The following is a 22690-nucleotide window of genomic DNA, read 5'->3' as shown; positions in this document are numbered from 1 at the left end:
CCCCATCACAGACAAGGTCTGTATGATTTTTTCCACACCTCCATACCATCCCGTTTTTTTTATATGAATTTTTAAAGTCAAAACTTTGAGGGGGCGCCAGTGGGTCATTTTTGGTGATAGCGGCTGCGTGTGCACAGCATTAGGTCCAGGTGTGGAATGTGCACGCGCGCCGGATTGGGTCCGTTCCAATCCGGCCAAGGCTGTGAAAGATATGAGGCTTTGAAATTTGCTGAAAATGGCCTCTCAGTTGCGGCCTCTTCATGACCACGCCCAATAGTTTAGAAAAAATGTAGTTGATGATTTTGAAAGCCACAGGGGTTTGGGACATGTTGGCCAAAATTGGAGGCTTTCCATTGAAAACTCGGGGATCAGGGGCCAGAAGTTCAAGAGGTACGATTTTGACATGTCCTGACGTGGTCTATGTCCCTGGCCAATGTCACTTTTGTACGATGATTTTTTTTGCGACCGCTCCTCCATTGGGTCAATGTAAACTGCCTGCTTGAGGGTGCGCCACTGAGCCATCTTTTATTATTTTCTCTCGCGAACCCCACCCAAAATTAGAGCTTGCGGAGCACTACGTTTTGACCCCTGTTACTTGCGAATCGGTTCACGTTTGCTACATGAATTCTTGCGTTTTCGTCCCCCGTTATCGATTTTAATGAGTCCCGCGCGGGACACTGCGTGTCCATTGCTCGGGCCTAATTATACAGAAAATTAAGCGAGATAGAGGCATGTTGTAATAGACTTTTTTGATCAGTGTGACGTGCCGAATCAGGATATCACCTTTGTTTTCACTTTCGTGCAAGTGTCATTTTGAAGGTATAGGTAGGGGGCGCTATTTTTGTGAAAATTGTACAATTATCAAGGGTAATCAGTACGATCCACAGAGGGGCTTATGTGATCCAAATAAGAGTGTGATTGGAATTTGCATGCCCATGCGCACACGTGTCAGCTCCAGCCAAGTCTAACCAACAGCCTGATTAACAAACTATGACACTTAATCCTTTACTTACTAGATTATTTTGAAAAATATTACACTTTACATTTTGGTCGATACTTGTATTTTACCTCCCATATATTAAGTGTTTGCACAAATTGGGAATACATTAGGTCCAAGTGCAGAGTAAATGTGTAATAAAAAAGTTTAATAAAAAATATTGGCCTAGGCTACATTGCCTATATACAGTAGCCTCTATCTAACGTTTTTCTTTTTTCTTTTAAAGCACCGATAAGAGCACCATTAAAGTCCCGGATCTTTTTTCTGTAGCAGGTCATAGTTGCAGAAGAGGAGATTTAGTTTGTCACCAGAAAATTGATTGTCACAAAGCTACTGACTGTAAACAGTTCATCAGGACCTCTAATGTCGGCCTACAGCTCAAAATTAATGTTTAACTGAATAAACAGTTAGTAAACACAAGTGCATCTTCTTGAACATGAATTATTTTCATCACCAATTATCATAGTAGAACGTTCTCAAACAGTTTGTGATGCATTTTGGAAACAGGAGATGAGCCCCTGGTCTCACGCACCGCCTGACTTGAGAAACTCGTTCTCAAAGAGTTACTTTTAGTCATTATTTGGGCAGCACACATATTCTGAATGGCTTCGGCAGAATTCAAGCGAGCCATTTTAATCTAGATTAATCTAGATTAATTTCAGAATTAATCTAGATTAATCTAGATTAAAAAAAATAATCTATGCCCACCTCTAGTTTAAATATGTTTTTCTGTTTGTGCTCAAGATATTCACACTGAAGGATTTTGTATAAGACATTTTAAATATCGTCAACTGGATTGAGTTCAGTCAAATTCACTTCTACCTTAAGAACTCAACTCAAAATGAGTTGAGTTCTTCAAACTTAAAAATGGTGAGACTTACGTCTCCAGATTGGATTCATCCATCGTTCTCCAGCAGGACTCAGTCTGAAACATAAACATCAGGCTCAAAAACTGTTTCAGCAGAAGCTCTGGATACAAACTAAGTTGGTGTTTTATGTTCTTTAAAAACATGTTCAGTAATGACTGTCCTCACCTGAGAGTGGAGAGTGAGCAGTGGGGCTCCTCCTGTAGAGCAGTCAGGAGCTTTACTCCTGTGTCTCCTGGATGGTTGAAGCTGAGGTCCAGGTCTGTCAGATGGGAGGGGTTGGACCTCAGAGCTGAGGCCAGAGCAGCACAGCCTTCCTCTGAGATCAGACACCCTGACAGTCTGAACACACAGGGTTAAACAGAGTCATAGAAATGATTAACTCACAGAGATGAAGAGTAAACCCTCTGACCTGAGCTGCTCCAGTTTACAGTGAGGACTCTTCAGTCCAACAGACAACATCTTCAGCCCTGAGTCCTTCAGGTCGTTCTTACTGAGGTCCAGGACTGTCAGACTAGAGGAGCTGAGGACTGAGGACAGAGCTTCACAGCTGCTCTCTGACAGGTTACAGTCGCTCAGTCTGGAGAGAACACACTGTTTTAGGAGGAGTTTAGAAGGTTCATACTTACATAGACCTCACTCACAGAGCTTTGTTGGAGGCTTTGACCACTGGCAGCAGCCTCAGCAGAGCCTCCTCTGAAGCACAGTATTTCTTCAGCTCAAACTGCTCCAGAGCTTCTTCTGATGACAGTAAGATGAAGGCCAGAGCTGACCACTGAGCAGGAGACAGTCCACCTTCAGACAGACGTCCTGAGCTCAGGTACTGTTGGACCTGCTCCACCAGACAACCATCATTCAGTTCATTCAGACAGTGGAGCAGGTTGATGCTTCTCTCTGCAGACACTTCCTCACTCAGCTTCTGCTTGATGTACTCAGCTGTTTTCTGATTGGTCTGGGAGCTACTTCCTGTCTGTGTCAGCAGACTTTGGAGAAGGTTCTGATTGGTCGGCAGTGAAAGACCCAGGAGGAAGCGCAGGAACAAGTCCAGGTGTCCGTTTGGACTCTGTAAGGCCTGGTCCACAGCCGTCTGGTGCAGATGTTTCAGTTTACGTTTGGCTCTGAGCAGAGTGGACTTCTGTGTTTTTGTGGAGAGCAGGTTGACTCCAGTGTGGACGAAGGTCTGATGGACGTGAAGAGCAGCCAGAAACTCCTGCACACTCAGATGGATGAAGCAGTAGACCTTGTCCTGGTACAGGCCTGGCTCCTCTCTAAAGACCTGTGTGAAGACTCCGGAGTACACTGAGGCGGCTGCAGCGTCCAGCCCACACTCGCTCAGGTCACTCTCGTAGAAGATCAGGTTTCCTTTCTGCAGCTGCTCAAAGGCCAGTTTTCCCAGAGACTGCACCATCTTCCTGGTCTCTGGACTCCAGTGTGGGTCTGTCTCAGATCCTCCTTCATACTTGATGTTCTTGACTTTGGCCTGAACCACCAGGAAGTGGATGTACATCTGAGTCAGGGTCTTGGGCAGCTCTGCTCTCTCTCTGGTCTTCAGCACATGCTCCAGGACTGTGGAGAGGATCCAGCAGAAGACTGGCATGAAGCACATGATGTGGAGGCTTCGGGACGTCTTGATGTGGGAGATGATTGTGTGGGCCTCGTCTCTGAACCTGTTCCTGAAGTACAGCTCCTTCTGTGGGTCGCTGAACCCTCGCACCTCTGTCACCATGGAGACGCACTCAGCAGGGATCTGATTGGCCGCCGCGGGGCGTGTGGTTATCCAGAGGCGAGCGGAGGGAAGCAGGCTCCCCCTGATGAGGTTCACCAGCAGCTCCTCCACTGAGGCGCTCTCTGTGGGCTCCGTCAGGGCCTTGGTTTGGGTGAAGTCCAGAGGAAGTCTGCACTCGTCCAGACCGTCAAAGATGAAGAGCAGCTGCAGATCTTCAAAGCGGCTCACTTCTTCTGTTGCTCTAAAGAAGTGATGGAGCAGCTGCACCAGGCTGAAGCTCCTGTCCTTCAGCACATTGAGTGCTCTGAAAGTGAAGGGGAACAGCAGCTGGACGTCCATGTGGGCTATGCCTTCAGCCCAGTCCAGACTGAACTTCTGAGTGAGCAGTGTTTTCCCGATGCCAGCCACTCCCTTTGTCAGCACTGTTCTGACGGGCGCCTCTGTGTCCGCGGGGCCGTTAAACATGTCTTCACATGTGATGGCTGTCTCTGCTCCGCCTGCTTTCCTGGAGGCTGTTTCCATGTGTCTGACCTCATGTTCCTGGTTGACCTCTGAGGCCCCTCCCTCTGTGATGTAGAGCTCTGTGTAGATCTGCTGCAGGAGGGCGGGGCTTCCTGCTTTAGCCACGCCCTCAAACACACACTGACACTTCTGCTGCAGGTCACGCTTCAGTTTACGCTGAAGAACTCCAGAACATCTCCCTGAATGAAGACACAGACAGAGCCTGAGTCTCACAGAAGATCAAATGACTGAGTGAAATGGACCTACTGCTCCACAGACGCTCAGCCAGCTCCTTCTGCTGCCTCCTCCTCAGGAAGTTCACAGTGATCTTCAGAAAAGCCTCTCCATCCTCATCAGGCTCTAAGCATTCTGGGTAATCTGTGCTCAGAACCTTGTGGAGCTTCTTCAGCTCCTTCTGGACAAAAGTGAAGATGTCCTCCTCCAGAAGCTGCACAGACACATTAGAAACAACACAAATGCAGTCAGTGTCAGATCTGTGTGAAACAAGTCCATTCATCTGAACATCTCCAAACTTCAGTGAAGGACACACCTTAAATATGGAGTCCAGCTGAGTGTGATGTTGCTGAGCTCTGAGCTCTGGAGCCTGCTCCACTCTGTGACAGAGACACAACAAACACCTCAGGATTCAGCTGTTTCTCTCACACTTTCAGAACCTCATTAAACCACTGTCTGTCCTTGTGTTTAAACAAACTCAATCTTACAGATCTGAGGAGAAGTTCAGTGGTAGAAACATCGCTCCTGAGGGACTCACAATCGGGGCCTGGTTCAGAACCTTCTGGTCTTTATTTAACATAACAAAAAAGATTAATGGCATTAAATTTATATGTTATGTTTTGTCAGTGCACTTTGGTAAATCCAGATAATAAATATATATTTTATAATGTACGTGGAGCATTTATACCAATTGTAATATTTCACTATTGAGTGAACGTCGTCTGAAGTCTCGCCGCTTTGTAAATGCAGGACAAACAAAAACTATTCCTGAGTGTGTTTTCTATGTTTTCTATTTGAGGTCGAGCAGTTTTGGCCAAACTCTAATAAAAATGCATTTTCATTTTGAACACAAATCTCAAAGTGCTACAGAAGATCAGAACAGTGCAATTTAAAATCTTACAAACACCAAAAAAATAACTGCATTAGTCACAGAGCTCTGTTAGACTGAACTCGGCCACAAAGACAATGATGTTCCTGCACATCTGGGATGTAGATTTTGGACGAGACCGGCCACTGATGGATTATTATTATTTTATTTGTCCTTTATTTATCCAGGATAAAACTCACTGAGATTAAAAATGTGTTTTTCAAGAGTGTCCTGGCCAAGATGCAGGGGAAGAAGTTTACACACGTTACAATTCTGAACACATTATCACAAATAAACATTACATAATTAAATCAAGATTAAACTCAGATAAAACAGCTGCATGTAAAAGACCAATAGTGATTTAAAAGTGTGAAGTTTGAATGAAGTTTTCTTCTTCTCTTCTGTGTTCTGTCCTCTCCAGTCCAAAGCTCCGCCCACAATCATGTGCATTTTGTAAAAATCGAAAACCATCTGAAGCGAGTGGATAAACGTTTCCTGTGTGTCCATCACTCGTTACTAAAGCGAAACTTCAAACTGTGCTTTAAAGTCCAGTGATGGAAACACAGTGAGTGTTGGAGCTGACTCTGACATGGAGGACAGTGGTGGATCTGACCTCTGAACTTCAGGCCGGTCAGTGGCTTTAGAGGGAACGGCTTCGTCCTCTCTGACCTCTGGCTCCTCCATCGTGTGTCCAGTTCTGCCTCTGAGGCTGAAGCTGAAACAGACCAGGGGAAATAAGGTTTTTAGTGGAGGAAAAAGTCCCCGTGAAACATCATCAAAAAGACAAGGAAACAGTTCCATGGTGTTTGGGACACCAGGAGGCCTGGGGCGAATGTAGTCAGTGAGTGAGGAGTTGGTGGTGGTCGGAGGGGCCGATGGCACAGACTGGCTGCCTCTACTCCAGGGCAGATGTGGCTACAACAGTAGCTTACCACCACCAAGCATGGAGTGGAAGAATAATGCAATGTAAAGGGTCTTAGAGTGTCCAGAAAAGTGCTATATAAAACTGCACGACCGGGTATGACACAACATATGTACAGAAGGACACGGACAAAAAAAATAATGTTATTTTGGTTTCTTTAAAGTTTCTGTTAGAGATGCTGGAAAGAAGGAACCTCAGGAAGCAAAAGCCCTGACCACCCCGTGCCCCAAAACAAAACCAAAGTAGCAAATGAAAGGTGGACCTGGTGATCCGGCCAAACAGGAACAAAAGGTGCAGCAGCGGGTCAACCCTGTGGGGCTGTAGAAGCCGCTGCTGACACCGGACTGAGGAAAAAGTCCAAAATAATCTAAACCCAGAATGAAAGAAAACTAAAACAGGACAGCTGGTCCCACCAGGACAAAACGGAACAAAAACCTACGGCAGCAGGGCAGGCTGTGACATGCTGCCGGCTGTCTGGAGCTCGCACTGGAGGAGCGAGGAGAGGAGGAGCTGAAATAATAAACATGAAACTGAGCACTTCAGATCTGACTAAAGAGTCAATAAATCAAACTGTGGAGAAAAGGCCAAGAACCAGGAAATGAAGGAAGAAAGACTCAACCAGACTAAAGACTAAACCAGGTGTAAACCAGGACTAAACCAGGTCTAAAAAAGGTCTAAAACAGGTCGATCCCAAAGCAGGGGTTGAATATGATGAGAGCAGTCAAACCTGAGCGGATGCACAGAGACAACCGTGTCCCAGAGAGTAAGTCTGACGGAGAGACTGGTTTGTGCGTTTCTTCCTGGAGCGACTCAGAGCCGCACCAAGTTTGGCTGCGGTCCAGGTGGGCGGGGCTTGAGCCCAGGTGGGCGGGGCTGCAGACAGGTGACAGGAGGAGAGGCTCATATAGCAGACAGTGATGAGGGAAGAAGGAGAATTACCCTGAGGCTGAAGCTGTGCACTCCAGAAATCTCCCAAAACAAGCCGGTTTGAACCTAAAAGTTTATGCTTTTAAATACACCAATAATGCTAGTTTCTTCGTGACTTCAACTGAACAATTCTGCAAAAAAGCCAAAAGTACCAACATTTAGATATTAGAAGTGTTTAGGAAAGTTTGGGATGAGTTTGGGCAACTATTCAACTGAAATGCTGGCTCTTGTTAATTCCTCATGTCAATTTCAGAACTAAACTAGAATTATTCATTCAACAAATATTTGTATGTTGACGTATCAAAAACAAATGAAATGATGGAGATGAATGCACAGCCTGAGCTCCCAAATTAATTATTTAATTTCTTGCACTACATGATGCGACGTTTCAGGCAGTATTAGCCCTTCATCAAAACCCTTGTCAAAACCACAAAAACATAGATTTGCAATTTATCATTCAGGACAGATACTTTCCCCAATAAAATGAAAACTGCTAAAGTTGTAGACTTTACAAATCAGGAGACAGACATGTTTAGTAATTACACACCTGTTTCATTGTTACCACAATTTTCCAAAATTCTAGAAAAACTCTTCAATAATCGAGTGAAAAAAATCCTAATAGTGTTAAATTTGACAACATATTTTGTTTTAGTTTTAGTCTTAGTCTTTTGACTAAAATGTATTTTAATTTTTGTCAAGATTTAGTAAAAAAAAACGTTGCAATTTTAGTCTAGTTTTAGTCGACTAAAATTGCATGTCAATTTAGTCGACTAAAATTAAGACTAATTTAGTCGACTTATATTTATAATATTCATTCTAATCATATTTAATCGTGTTCCTCTGCTTCATGGAGCTGCTTCACATGAACAAAGCAAAACCTGTTCATTTGGCAGTGAATTTAAATGATACAAGTCTTTTCCAGACTGTCAATAGAAGTTTGGATGATTTTAGTCTCTCCTTTTCATTTTTATTTAGTCTTATTTTAGTCGACAAAAATATCTGGACATTTTAGTCACAGTTTTAGTCTCATGAGAAAGTTTTAATTTAGTTTTAGTCAGCAAAAATATCACTTTGACAAAAATTAAGACTAAATATTTTAGTCTACGAAATTAACACGGCTAACTAAGCATAGATTACTCCGAGTGTCAATGTGGTTTTAGGGTTAAGAGTTCCACAGCCTTGGCACTTATTGATAAAGTTGAACAAATATCTCTCGATTAAAAACTTTACAAAAAGCATTTGATAAAACAGATCACACAACTCTACTAATAAAGCTTGAACTCTACAGTATCAGGGGTGTAGCCTGGCCAATGGTTCTAGTGAAAGAACACTAGATCTGAATGTTTACATATAAATTGAGGAGTTCCACAGGCATCAGTATTGGGGCCGATGTTTTTTATTCGATATATTAATGATTTGTGCCAAGTGTTATCTATATTAAAGTCATCTATATTAAAACCCAAATTGTTGGCAGGTGATATAAATCTGTTTTCTCATTGGATGGTACAAACATAACACACTGTATATGAGATGCCACAATTACAAATCTAATGTTCATAAAATATAAAAACACATCATCAGTGAAGGTGCAATATATCAATATCAACAGCAAAGAGCGACAGTGCCATCTACAGTCACAAGTCCGCATTACAGCTATAGTATACAAACTATAGTTTGACTAAATGTTTGAACAACTGGGTGTCACCACTGATCTCCTTCCCTGTCTGTAAAAAACAACCTGCCCTGGGACGACAGATGAAAATCAGCCATTAAAATCAGGCATAATGGCAACTCTGGCATGTTTACATGTGGACATTGAGGACTCATGTTAACTAATATGCACAGTCCCATCGGAAATAAATAAACAAGAAAATAGTGATAAACATGAAACTGAGCACTTAAGATCTGATTAAAGAGTTAATTAATCAGACTTTAGACCAAATTGGAAAAAACAGGAAATGAAGGAAGAAAGACTCAACCAGACTAAAGACTAAACCAGGATTAAACCAGGACTAAACCAGGACTTAACCGGGTCTAAACAAGGTCTATCCCAGAGCAGGGGTTGAATATGATGAGAGCAGTCGAACCTGAGCGGATCCACAGAGTCCACCGTGTCCCAGAGAAAAGTGCGTCTGACGGAGACACTGGTTTGTGCGTTTCTTCCTGGAGCGACTCAGAGCCGCACCTGGATTGGCTGCGGTCCAGGTGGGCGGGGCTTGAGTCCAGGTGGGCGGGGCTGCAGACAGGTGACAGGAGGAGAGGCTCATACAGCAGACAGTGATGAGGGAAGAAGGAGAATTACACTGAGGCTGAACAGAGCAAGGAAAGAAAGCAACAGATGGTTTTCTGGGTGAACTGTAAACACTAAAGTGAACGTCTCGCTCATAGACATGTTCTTGCTGCGTGTCTTCCTGCCCCTGACAGTTAAAGTCCTGCTGGAAACTCTTCTAACCTACACATATAAGCCCACAAATGCACTTCTGATGTAAACGGCTTCATGGAGCTGTAAATAGAGCTTTGTCGTCTGGAAAAGTGAAGCCAGTGCCGACTATGGCGAAGCAAGAATGTCCGTTTCATGGCATTTCTATCATTTCTGAAGTTTCTCCACAATAAACAGATGATTAGATGATGCTCCCCTGCCCTCAGGCAAACGTTTCAGAGAGTTAAATACTCACACCAGCAGATTGAACAACAGTTTTTACCACCAAGCTGTTCAATCACACCTTAACACCACATTGTAACTGCAACTACTGTTTTTGTTTAAGTGTTTTTATTATTATGACTTATTATTGAGACTTTGAGAGCCAGACAAGTTTCATTCTGCTTATGTGTAATGACAAATAAAGCATTTCGATTCTATGTTTAGTGGCCGTTAGAGGCGAGTCCCTCAGTAGAAGTGGGGAAAAAGTCAGAGTTTAGCATTAGCAGCTAACATCTGTTGTGCTGTTTTCGGTCTTTTTCCTGAATTACACTTTTTCTACATGTTATTTGTATTTAATTTAAATAACATAGGGATAAAAAAAAGGACAGTTAAAGCACCGGTCCCGAAAAGCAGGTATCGTTAAGTAGCGGTATAAAAAGAAAACAGGACCCTAGTCAGAGGTTGACATCAGTAGCTAAAACAGAATTTAGCATTAGTGTCTAAGAGTTCAGCATTCAAAGTTTAGCATCAGCGGCTAAGAGTCAGAAGTTAGCATCAGCAGCTAACAAAGAATATACCATTAGCGGCTTACAGAGTTTAGCCTTGGCAGCCAACAGAGTCTAGCATGATTGGCCAAAACAGAGTTTAGCATTAGCGGCTAAAAGAGTATAGCATAAGTGGCCAACACAGAATTTACCATCAGCAGCAAACAGTCAGGTTAGCATCAGCAGCTAACAGAGTTTAGCATCGGCAGCTAACTCAGAATTTAAGATTAGCGGCAAACACAGAATTTAGAATCAGCGGATACCATAAAATTTAGCATCAGAACTGTGAGTGGGAGTTTGGGGCAAACCCGGACTGGATCAGGACCGAACCCGGACCGTAGTTAATGTGAGCCTGGGGTAACACTCAATGCACCTGCACATCTGCAAATACACTCACTCTGTTTTCTACGTCAAACTGTTGTCTTTATCATAGTTTAAACATGAACATTAGCAACTCCTCACCGGCATGAGCGAAACACCAGAATCAGCCAATTCACACAAGCATCAGTGACTCATGGATGAATGTAGGGCTGCACAATGTACTACAAAAATAATATCTCTATGTAAGAAGCCACAATCTGTCGCTAAATTACTACAGATGGACACATTTATTATTTTACTTCTGGCGAAAAAGAAAAAGTTTCCCTAATATTTGCTGAAAAACAAACGACTTACAAACTGTGTTTAAATTAAATGGCACATTTTACATGACAACAGTTTAGTCAAATGTTTTTTCCTGATATTGTGCAGCTCTACATATAAGGATGTAAATGGACGAGGTGAATGTGTGGATGTAGAAGGAGGTTGTAGAAGAGAGAAGCAAAGTGAGTCTGTGAGAAATGTATGAATGTGCGTGCGTATGTATGCGGAGGATGTATAATATAAACGTAGTCACTCACCGCTGACGTCTTCATCAGACGCTCGTCCAGCAAAGTAGCATCAATGATGGGGGAGGAGAGAGGTCGAAGGAGAGAGGAGGAGGGAGGAAAGTGACAGAGTGTGTGAGAAAGATAATATGGATGTGCGTAAGTATCTAGAGAGCAAGAGCGAACCATAACCCTAACCCTACCAGCAGCACCAGCAGCACCAGCAAAACCAGCAGCACCAGCAGCACCAGCAAAACCAGCAGCACCAGCAAAACCAGCAGCCACTCACCGGTGACGTCTTCATCAGATGTTTAGCTCCAGCAGAGTTTACTCACCCTGTGCTCCTCTGGTCAGAAAGTCCTCAGTCCGTGATCCAGCGCTGGATTCTCTGAAAGAAAAGCATTTAAAATCACATGACTCCAGACCTCACCAAGCCGCCACTCGAAATCTAGAATAATTAAGACACAAATCTGGACCAGGTGAGGATTTTTCTATCGGTCAGATTAACCTCTGGTTTTATCTGTCGTTCTCGCTGCAGTTTACACACATTTCTTCCATATTTCACTTTTTTAAAGATGAGAAACCACATTTTATTACAAAAACCTATAACACTGACATTGTTTTTAAAATGGAGGAGCACAGACGGGCCTCTCAATGTTCTCCTTAACCTCTTACCCCCCGCCTTAACCGAGCTTTACCCAAATCTGAAAGCTTCAAAGAAAAGCGGCAAAACAAGGATGAAAAACGTGGAGAAAACATGACAAAAAGCAATGAAAAAAGGACTGAAAAAGCCACAAAAACATGACAAATGTGGCGACAACATGACAATCACTTTTGTAGGTCTTAGCTTTCAAATTAGGCGTTGCACTGTCGCTCTCCAGGTGAGAAGCTTTTAGATTTGGGTAAAGCTGAACAGGAGAAAAGGCGCTGGGTTAAGGCGGGGGCTAAGAGGTTAAAACATATCTTTGTGGAAGTGTTGGGCCCAGGTCAGAGTCAGGGCCGTGTTTCAGTCTCAGTCGCTCCTGATTTCACACATTTCTGATGATTGTAAATGTTCAAACATCATTTTACATTTTAGCTCCTTTAGTTCATTTAGACGAAGACTAAAACTACATTCAAATATGTTGTAGAATTAACACTGTTCCATAACAAAGGCCAGGGTCAAACCGGTCTGACCAGGTCCTGACGCGCGCCTGACTCGCGCCTGACCCGCGCCTGACCCGTGCCTGACCCGTGTCTGATGTGACTGAACAGACTCTGGCTCCGGTGAGGAGAGAGTGAACAGCCCTCACTATCCACACGCAGGTCACAGTATTTAATATTTCACAACATCACACCGCTGTGCTATAAGGGGATTTTACCCATATTAGCATTCAGCCGCTGTTAGCGCCGCTTTAGCTGGTGTTAGCATAACATTAGCATGTAGCTTACCTTCATAGTTGTATTCAGCGGTTTCTTTTCTGTTCTAACACAGCTCGGCTCCTCTGAATGATTCCATAACTCCCTCCAGAAGCAGCATTTGTCCACATTTGTTCTCATGGCGGCTCTAAAAACTTTTAATGACGATCTGTACCGCGTGCTCCTCCGTGGGGGCCCGGGGGCGGCGCGGTCGGGTCGCGCTCATTAGCCTCACCTGTTTCCTTCAGCGAAGAGGTCATTCCTGCCTTCACAATAAAAGAGCACTTCCTGTCTGACAAACTTTCACAACAAATGGCCAGTGTTGGGCGGGTTAGTCTAAAGCAGGGGTGTCCAAACTACGGCCCGCGGGCAAACTGCGGCCCGTGGCCCACTTTTAATTGGCCGGCTGCAAATTCTACAAATATAATATCATTTTTTTTATTGAATATATGTATAAAATAAATGAAAATCCATGAATAGAAAGCTGTGATGAAGGCTGTGTTTTACTTTGAGCATATTTAATTAAAATGCATAGTTATATATCTGAGCTCTACTGAGTGTGGCCCAGTTGAAACAAAAAAAACAACAAAACACCAACAACAACATGTTTAACTAGAAGTTTTTGTGATTGATTTGCATAAACTGTTTAATTTGCAGTGAATGTAACGGTTGGAGTGGAGTTCTGACGATGGTTTGGGAAAACCCACCATATTGCCGCCCCTTCAATAAATGACCGTTCACGTTCTATTTTCACCACAGTCTATCTTTCATTATAACATTCAACAAGTGAGTATAGTGATTATATGCACCAAAACACTTCAACAAGCCTATTATAAGTTTCTAAAATACAAAACTTCTCAATAACCAATGATTAAACCTTTTATTCAAACCTTTTATCATCACTATTTCATAACATATATTGTTGCTCACATCGTTATTTGTTTCTTAAATATGCACAGCTCATTTTTATAACACACTGATCCAGGTCTGTGATGTTAAAGAGCCGTTCTAAAGAGCTGGTCATGAACGCCACATCCTGAGTGGTTAAAAACAGCGATACCAGAGCCTCACATGGGGAACAGCAGGCGACCACTGAACGTGCTGTGGTGATTTTGAGTATCAGAGATTACATGGTTCTGCCACAGACGCAGAAACACCACGTCTCCGGCCTCCAGGAGCAGAGCGACTCCATTGGACGTGGTGCCGTATCCGTCTGACTGTCGTTCACCTGCGATAAAAACATGTTCTCCGTTCTTCACTAACGCGGCCGCTGAATGGTGTGAACCTCCATGAGCCGTGATGTAGAACTCAAAGTGGTAGCTCCTCTCACCGGGGCGATGAAGAACCCTGTAGGAGAGATACAGTCAGGACATCCACTCAATTCTTATGTTTTTGGCTCTATAAACCACCACAATAGATTTAAAACAGCAAAGATGTGCCTAAACTGCAGACGTTCAGCTTTAATTTACATCCAACTCAGATGAACTGTGTAGGAATTGTAGGTTTGTGTGTGACTGAAAGTATTGGGACAAAGTGGCTGCTCAGCTGTTCCCTCATTATCACATTGATGAGGAGCAGATGAGACGTCCACAGTTCATTTCAGTGATATTTGCATTCTGGATATTGTTGCAACATCCACCTCCTCAGTGGAACATGGTGGTGCAGCATCATGCACAGCAAAAATGCCAGTGTTAAATTAACACCGAGAGTGTTAATTTTAACACTGAAAAAGTGTCTATATGCGTCCACTTTTTTCAGTGTTAATTTAACACTTTCAAAAGTGTTAAATATGGTTACACTATAAGTGTTAGAAATTAACACCGGCAAACACTCTTAAGTGTTGATAAAACTTAACACTGGTGTAAGGTGTCATAATTTTAGCACTAGTCAGTGTTGCAAGATTCTACACTAGTGTCATTGTTACAATAATTAACACTACCATTTAACATTCAAATGCAGAATATTGTACACTTGCTGGTGTAATAAATTGAACCTAATTTACCCATGATTCCACTCCACTCATGTAGCCATGGAACCTACAAAAATAATACATACAATGTAATAAACTTAAAAAACTTTTATTTTATTTTTAAACTTTTTTGGAGCTCTGCAAGGACCCCCTCCAAAATGTTTAACTTTGGGTTACAACACTGTAAGGCACAATGTACATTAGCTCAGAGTCATATGCAAACTGGCGGTCATATGGTCTGTAGTAAATAAGATCGTCAATGCAAACCAATGTGAAACAATAACAGTTTTCCTCGATTGCAAACACATTTACATGGTCATCAAAATGCAATGTTGAGACTTTACATGTGAGAAGGTATGCATTGTCATTCGAAATAATTACATTGACAATCCTGTTGAATAACGGCATCTCATTGTGGACCCCAGTGCATACGTACATCCCAACCTGATACTCAGTCCCATAGTTTTTGACCCAAGAAGTTGTGGAAACAAGACCAGACTCATAGAAAGTTTCACCAAGAGCTTCACTGCCCTCCAAATCACAAACAGAGATTTCATGTATAGAGCCAAATTCAAATCGTTTGAAATAAAAGTTCTCAAAATGAAAAGCCAACTGGTTCTGATGTTTCTTTGCGAGTGTTTTGGTGATGTTTTTAAAGTTCTTTACAGACTTTTTAAAAAAGTTGTGTTTTCCTTCAAACCTCATACACCACATGTGAATGAGTGGCCCAATTTTTCTGATGCAACGAGGATAATGGATCATTAGGTGGTGCTTTGGAATCAGATTTCGCTCTGGAAAGAGATCTTTAAAGAGTCTGTGATGATCTATAATCAGATTTTTTAAATAGCAAGTCATACCATGGGTTACACTCGGTGCAAATACAATATTCACAATTTGTATGAGAAGTAGCAGCAGGTTCCAACAGTCATCATTTCGACTAATCAAATCTCCAAACATTAATGGGGTATTTCGTAAAAGACACCAAGACTGAATAGCATTGAGCCCAAGATCTTTGCTATTATCATCCAATTTTAACACACTTGGTTTGTTTTTTCTCTGAGTGTATCCATAGTTAAAGCTCATAACCCTCTCCGACAATGAATTTGAGGATATGAAGTTCTTCATCAAGTACTGAAACACAAGCTTCAACTCATACTGTACCACACCCTCCAATAGATCGTGCATTATATCAACTGCAAAATTGTTTGTAGTATTGTACAGCTGAAGGGAATTGAGTGGGCAGGTTCTTTTGACACCATATGTATGCACCAGTGCAGGATTTTGTTGAATGGCACTGCAGTGTTGTGAATGGAGGTCTTTTGAACGTAAAGTTAAACCAGGATGATCTTCACTAAAAACTGTCTGCAACTCAGTCTTATCCGTTAAACAAAAGCGACAAGAATAATTAGCACTAAAAGACTCAACAAAACCAAACAGGCCATGTAAAGCCAAGTTATCACCCGTCACCTGAAATATTGAACCTTTAACTGGGGAATCAGTAAACGGAAGCAGCACCCCTTCGGTCTCCAAAATCTTTAGATCATCAATAAGGGGCTTCAGAATGGGATCAAAGCCATATTTTTTTAAGTCCTCTGAGTGAAAGAGAGCAACGAGATGAATGTTCATCAACACTGAATTTAGCTTAGGTGGCAAATTCCTTAATGTAAAATAAATGCAGCCAAGTTTGTGTACACCCTTTTTTGAGCCCAGGGGATTGGCAGTTTCAAAATCATCATAGTAGAGCTGGATCTGAAGAGCATATTCTTGCTGTGAAAATAAAGTGTGATTTCTGAAATAAGAACCGTCATTAACATCTTTGTACACTCCCTCTTGATGGGGTTTTGCTTTCATAAAACTGCTGCACAGTTCACTGTTCTTAAACATGGATGAAAGTGAACCCATAATGGGTACATACATGAATTTGTCATTGACAGGAATTTGCCTGTATGCACCTGTCGTCTTGTCTCTACGAAGGTCAAAGCGGACACCAAGAATATGCTCTACAGGTTCAACTATTTTCCATTTTTTCTCAAAATATCGCATTCTTTTAGATTCTGTGTTAAGACATGAAAATGGATTCTGCAGTTGGTCAAAACATTCCTGGACATTTCCCAATGTTTCACTAGATGCACCAGATAAACATTCAACAACAGTTTCTTTTGTATGTGTGTGGATGTCCCTGACCAGTTCCTCCATTGAACCAACTAATGACTGGACAGTACTTTCTGGGACTCCTGAGGCTTGAACTTGAGCTATAATAGAGCTGCACATGTCCAGTATTTGTCTTCTTTCAATTGGAATGGGAGCCGTGACAGTAACAGGAGGATCCACATTGACTGGCTCTGATGTAGAGGGTCCAACTATAGCTACAGGTTCAAATCTGTCCCCACCTGAATCAACGATGTCTTGGTGAGCTCGATTTAAGTGCCGTTGATAACCAGAATAAGTGCAAAACACAAATGAACATCCTTGTTCTCCACATTTCAAACGCAATGACCTCCCAGGGTACAGACCATGCTGAAACTTCAGATGTCTAAATAACAATGAACAACTTGTGTGGTGTACCCTGCAGATGAAACACCTGTATTCTGGCATGTTTCAAGGCAAAGATGTATACCTTAAAGTTCAGTATTGAGAAGTCTTGCTCGGATTTCCTTGACCCGAGGGCTCTCCTTCATGCTGCCAATGTCAATGCCGTACACGGTGGTCTGGATGAATGTGTAGAAGTTGAGCAGCGCCTCATCGTAGGACAAGGCAAAAGCGAAGTGGGCCTTGAAGAGCTCATCAAAGGCGGCGACTCCGGTCTGCACTGAGCAAGGGATGACTTTTTGATCCAAGATGATGTAGAAATTTTGCAGGCTGTTCTTTTTTTCTCCGATGCACAGAAGAAAGGGCTGGACAGAATCAGTATCTCGGATGAAGGTTTCCATGCTTTGCCCCACCTGCTTCACAAAAAACAAAGCAGACAACACACAAAATAAGACAAAACATATTTCAAACATGAAAAGTTATGGAATGCACTTTTTTGGGGTAAATATTTAATAAACATGCTCGAACTCCAGATCTGAGGTAAACAAGCTTTCTTCAAATCTTGATATTACAAAAAATTGAAATTGTAACATTTCATCAGCTAATCAGAATTGATTGTTATTAAAACCCATTATTTTTATTTGAACATGTGCACTCAAAAAAAAATCAAGCATACAATAGCTTTAAAGAACATTGAATTCTTGAAAGGGGACGTACCTTTAGAAACTTCACCAGTCGATTAACTGCATCGGAGGAACTCTGTTTTGATGTTTTACGACCCTTCGATGTTGGAGGCAGCAGATGAAGAAGTAAAAGGAGACCAGCCACCTCAGAGTCCCAAACTAGGAACAATTGACCAAAGGCATTACTTTTTTTATAACATAATTGATACTCGTATTAAAATATGTCCAATTCATGCTTACCACCACCATCAATCTTCTGTGCAGACAAGAGTAGGTCAGTGAGGTGAGCACTTTGAGCTAGATTTTTGCAATCTGAAATTATTCTTGGTTTGAAGAATGTTGGCCACCTGGCAAGGAATTTCCTGGACAGTTCTTCCCCAAAGAGCAGTGTGAAGTCTTGATCAATCTAAAAATATTAAAACAGTTAATAATATCATATCGCATCATTAATGCATGCAAAAATGCAGTCTTTGCTTTACCAAGCCAGGGGTGTCCAAGAATCTTGGAAACATGTCCAGGACATTAGAGGCTGTGGCTGGATCTTGAACCACCTTTTGTCTATGCTGAAATGTTGCCATCATTTTTTCTTTCACAATTTTCTTGTCAGCCGAATGCCTCATCATAGACATGGCCTCTTTACATTCATCACCAGACAGCTGCCTCACAGTTGTACTTATTGGACGAGGAGTCTTTGGGCCCTCTTGAAAAGAAGACTTTGATTTCTTGGCGTCATCAGGAGAGTTGCGCTGGACAGTTTTCAGCCTATACGCCAGGTAGCCGAGACCACTCTGGTGGTCATAGAAGTGTTCCTATAAAAAAAAAAGAAAGACAAAAGAAAAATACTCTGAGTCCAGATTTTGTGATAAATTACACTTCTAAATGATTTAACAGGATTATGACTGTGTAACCGTAAAAAATAAACCGTTGTGAAGGCTAAATCGTCTGGGTATGGCTTTTTCTTTTTCTGAGCTCTTGCAGTTAGAATAGGCAAATTCTGACCACAAGAGCGAAGATGTTTCTATGAATAAAAGTTAAATGTGCTCCACTCAACCAAACCCAGTCCAGTCGACAATTTAAGCTTCACAACCATGAATGCTTCCTGGACTAATGAGACAGAATGCTCCAAACAGATAGCTGGCTTTCAGTTTACATCACTGCATTCTATAGGCCTAAAATATAAAATTGAGATGCTAGTTTTACTTCTCAATAAAACATTACAGACCTGTACAATGCTGCAATATACATGCTGTCTGAAACCCCTTATTGATTGACTGCGGAATCCTTCCGCAGTCAATAAATGGTTTTCACGTTCTTTATTGATTGACTGCGGAATCCTTCCGCAGTCAATCAATAAAGATGGTTTTCACGTTCTTTATTGATTGACTGCGGAATCCTTCCGCAGTCAATAAATGGTTTTGGTGTTCTTTATCTATTATTATTATTATTCCGTCTTTTTCCTGTTTTTCTGCAGCTTTCACAACTTTCACAATTTCAGCGATTTCCACAAGTTATACATCAAAACGTTCCGCATGTTGGAGAGAATCCTGCTATTACTTTTGGGAATTCTACAACTTCCGGTTTTTCCGCAATCGGACGATATTCGGCCGATTTTTCCCATTACTTATAATGGGGCTTCCGCAAATTGATGTTTTTCTGCAACTTTTTCCAAATTTTTTGCAATTTCTGCAGTTTGTGCTTGTTCAGGTTCCACAACTAGTCAGTTTTCAGAAAAAATTAGAGTTCTGCAGTTTTCCAGTTTTTTTCTACGGGCTTGGGAATTCTGCCATTGATTTGTATGGGGAATTCTGTCCATTCATTTTAATAGGATTTCTGATACAGTGAAGTCTGTGAGTGATTTAAACAGTTTATACAAAGTTAAGACTTTATACAATGTTAAGAGTTTCTGCAATTTCAACAGTTTTTACAGTTTCTGCAACAAAATAGGGATTTTTGCAATTACAACACAATTATGCAACTTAATAGGGATTTTCACATATAAAGCACTATAATGCAACTTAATGGGGATTTTCACATGTAAAGCTGTATAATGCAACTTAATAGGGATTTTCACATATAAAGCACTATAATGCAACTTAATAGGGATTTTCACATATAAAGCAGTATAATGCAACTTAATAGGGATTTTCACATGTAAAGCAGTATAATGCAACTTAATAGGGATTTTCACATGTAAAGCAGTATAATGCAACTTAATAGGGATTTTCACATGTAAAGCAGTATAATGCAACTTAATAGGGATTTTCACATATAAAGCACTATAATGCAACTTAATAGGGATTTTCACATGTAAAGCACTATAATGCAACTTAATAGGGATTTTCACATATAAAGCACTATAATGCAACTTAATAGGGATTTTCACATGTAAAGCACTATAATGCAACTTAATAGGGATTTTCACATATAAAGCACTATAATGCAACTTAATAGGGATTTTCACATGTAAAGCAGTATTATGCAACTAAATGAGGATTTTCACGATAAAAGCACTCTTATGCAATTATGAATGTTTTCAAATTTTTTATGCAATTTTTGCCATTTCTGCATTAGTAGCCTAGGATTCCGCAGTCAATCGCAATTGCGCAGCAATTGCAAAATTTTCTAGTTGATTGTCTGCGGAATCCTTCCGCAGACAATAAATGGTTTTGGTGTTCTTTATTATTATTATTGATTGTCTGCGGAATCCTTCCGCAGACAATATATGGTTTTGGTGTTCTTTATTGATTGACTGCGGAATCCTTCCGCAGTCAATAAATGGTTTTCACGTTCTTTATTATTATTATAGTATTTTTTTCCAAATTTTCTGCAGCTTTCACAACTTTCACAATTTCAGCGATTTCCACAAGTTATACATCAAAACGTTCAGCATGTTGGAGAGAATCCTGCTATTACTTTTGGGAATTCTGCAACTTCCGGTTTTTCCGCAATCGGCCGATATTCGGCCGATTTTTCCTATTAGTTATAATGGGGCTCCCGCAAATTCACAGATTCTGCAGTTTTTTCCACAGTTTCAGCAATTTCTGCAGTTTGTGCTTGTTCAGCTTCCACAACTTGTCAGTTTTCTGAAAAAATTAGAGTTCTACAGTTTTCGTGTTTTTTTCTACGGGCTTGGGAATTCTGCCATTGATTTGTATGGGGAATTCTGCCCATTCATTTTAATAGGATTTCTGATACAGTGAAGTCTGTGAGTGATTTAAACAGTTTATACAATGTTAAGACCTTATACAATGTCAAGTTTCTGCAATTTCAACAGTTTTTACAGTTTCTGCAACAAAATAGGGATTTTTGCAATTACAACACAATTATGCAACTAAATAGGGATTTTCACAATAAAAGCACTATAATGCAACTTAATAGGGATTTTCACAATAAAAGCACTATAATGCAACTTAATTGGGATTTTCGCATATAAAGCACTATAATGCAACTTAATAGGGATTTTCACAATAAAAGCACTATAATGCAACTTAATTGGGATTTTCACTATAAAAGCACTATAATGCAACTTAATAGGGATTTTCACAATAAAAGCACTATAATGCAACTTAATTGGGATTTTCACATGTAAAGCACTATAATGCAACTAAATAGGGATTTTCACAATAAAAGCACTATAATGCAACTTAATTGGGATTTTCACTATAAAAGCACTATAATGCAACTTAATAGGGATTTTCACAATAAAAGCACTATAATGCAACTTAATTGGGATTTTCGCATATAAAGCACTATAATGCAACTTAATAGGGATTTTCACAATAAAAGCACTATAATGCAACTTAATAGGGATTTTCACAATAAAAGCACTATAATGCAACTTAATAGGGATTTTCACATATAAAGCACTATAATGCAACTAAATAGGGATTTTCACATATAAAGCACTATAATGCAACTTAATAGGGATTTTCACAATAAAAGCACTATAATGCAACTTAATAGGGATTTTCACATGTAAAGCACTATAATGCAACTTAATAGGGATTTTCACATGTAAAGCACTATAATGCAACTTAATAGGGATTTTCACATACAAAGCAGTATAATGCAACTTAATAGGGATTTTCACATATAAAGCACTATAATGCAACTAAATAGGGATTTTCACATATAAAGCACTATAATGCAACTTAATAGGGATTTTCACAATAAAAGCACTATAATGCAACTTAATAGGGATTTTCACATGTAAAGCACTATAATGCAACTTAATAGGGATTTTCGCATGTAAAGCACTATAATGCAACTTAATAGGGATTTTCACATATAAAGCACTATAATGCAACTTAATAGGGATTTTCACATGTAAAGCACTATAATGCAACTTAATAGGGATTTTCACAATAAAAGCACTATAATGCAACTTAATAGGGATTTTCGCATATAAAGCACTATAATGCAACTTAATAGGGATTTTCACATATAAAGCACTATAATGCAACTTAATAGGGATTTTCACATGTAAAGCACTATAATGCAACTTAATAGGGATTTTCACATGTAAAGCACTATAATGCAACTTAATAGGGATTTTCACAATAAAAGCACTATAGTGCAACTTAATAGGGATTTTCGCATATAAAGCACTATAATGCAACTTAATAGGGATTTTCACATGTAAAGCAGTATAATGCAACTTAATAGGGATTTTCACATGTAAAGCACTATAATGCAACTTAATAGGGATTTTCACAATAAAAGCACTATAATGCAACTTAATAGGGATTTTCGCATGTAAAGCACTATAATGCAACTTAATAGGGATTTTCACAATAAAAGCACTATAATGCAACTTAATAGGGATTTTCACATGTAAAGCACTATAATGCAACTTAATAGGGATTTTCACAATAAAAGCACTATAATGCAACTTAATAGGGATTTTCGCATATAAAGCACTATAATGCAACTTACTAGGGATTTTCACATGTAAAGCAGTATTATGCAACTTAATAGGGATTTTCACATGTAAAGCACTATAATGCAACTTAATAGGG

At 40.5% G+C, this 22690-nt stretch overlaps 1 protein-coding gene across 1 annotated transcript in view; it reads right to left on the bottom strand.

The window, feature by feature from the left end:
- The window catches only part of LOC306960565 (protein NLRC3-like), a gene marked incomplete at both ends in the record, with an annotated part of 303489 nt that extends 290738 nt beyond the window's left edge, over positions 1–12751 (bottom strand). The window contains 6 exons of the mRNA XM_079552998.1: positions 1879–1922; positions 2032–2205; positions 2276–2443; positions 2508–4290; positions 5806–5907; positions 12667–12751. Coding sequence (XP_079409124.1) covers positions 1879–1922; positions 2032–2205; positions 2276–2443; positions 2508–4290; positions 5806–5907; positions 12667–12751 — 2356 coding nt within the window. The remainder of the gene's footprint in view (positions 1–1878; positions 1923–2031; positions 2206–2275; positions 2444–2507; positions 4291–5805; positions 5908–12666) is intronic.
- Between the last annotated feature and the right edge of the window lie 9939 nt (positions 12752–22690).

The sequence above is a fragment of the Gobius niger genome, assembly GCF_951799975.1.
Source record: "Gobius niger genome assembly, chromosome: 3".
Lineage (NCBI taxonomy): Eukaryota > Metazoa > Chordata > Actinopteri > Gobiiformes > Gobiidae > Gobius > Gobius niger.
The sequence above is the reverse complement of the archived record's forward strand: the minus strand, read 5'-3'. Positions and strand labels throughout refer to the sequence as shown.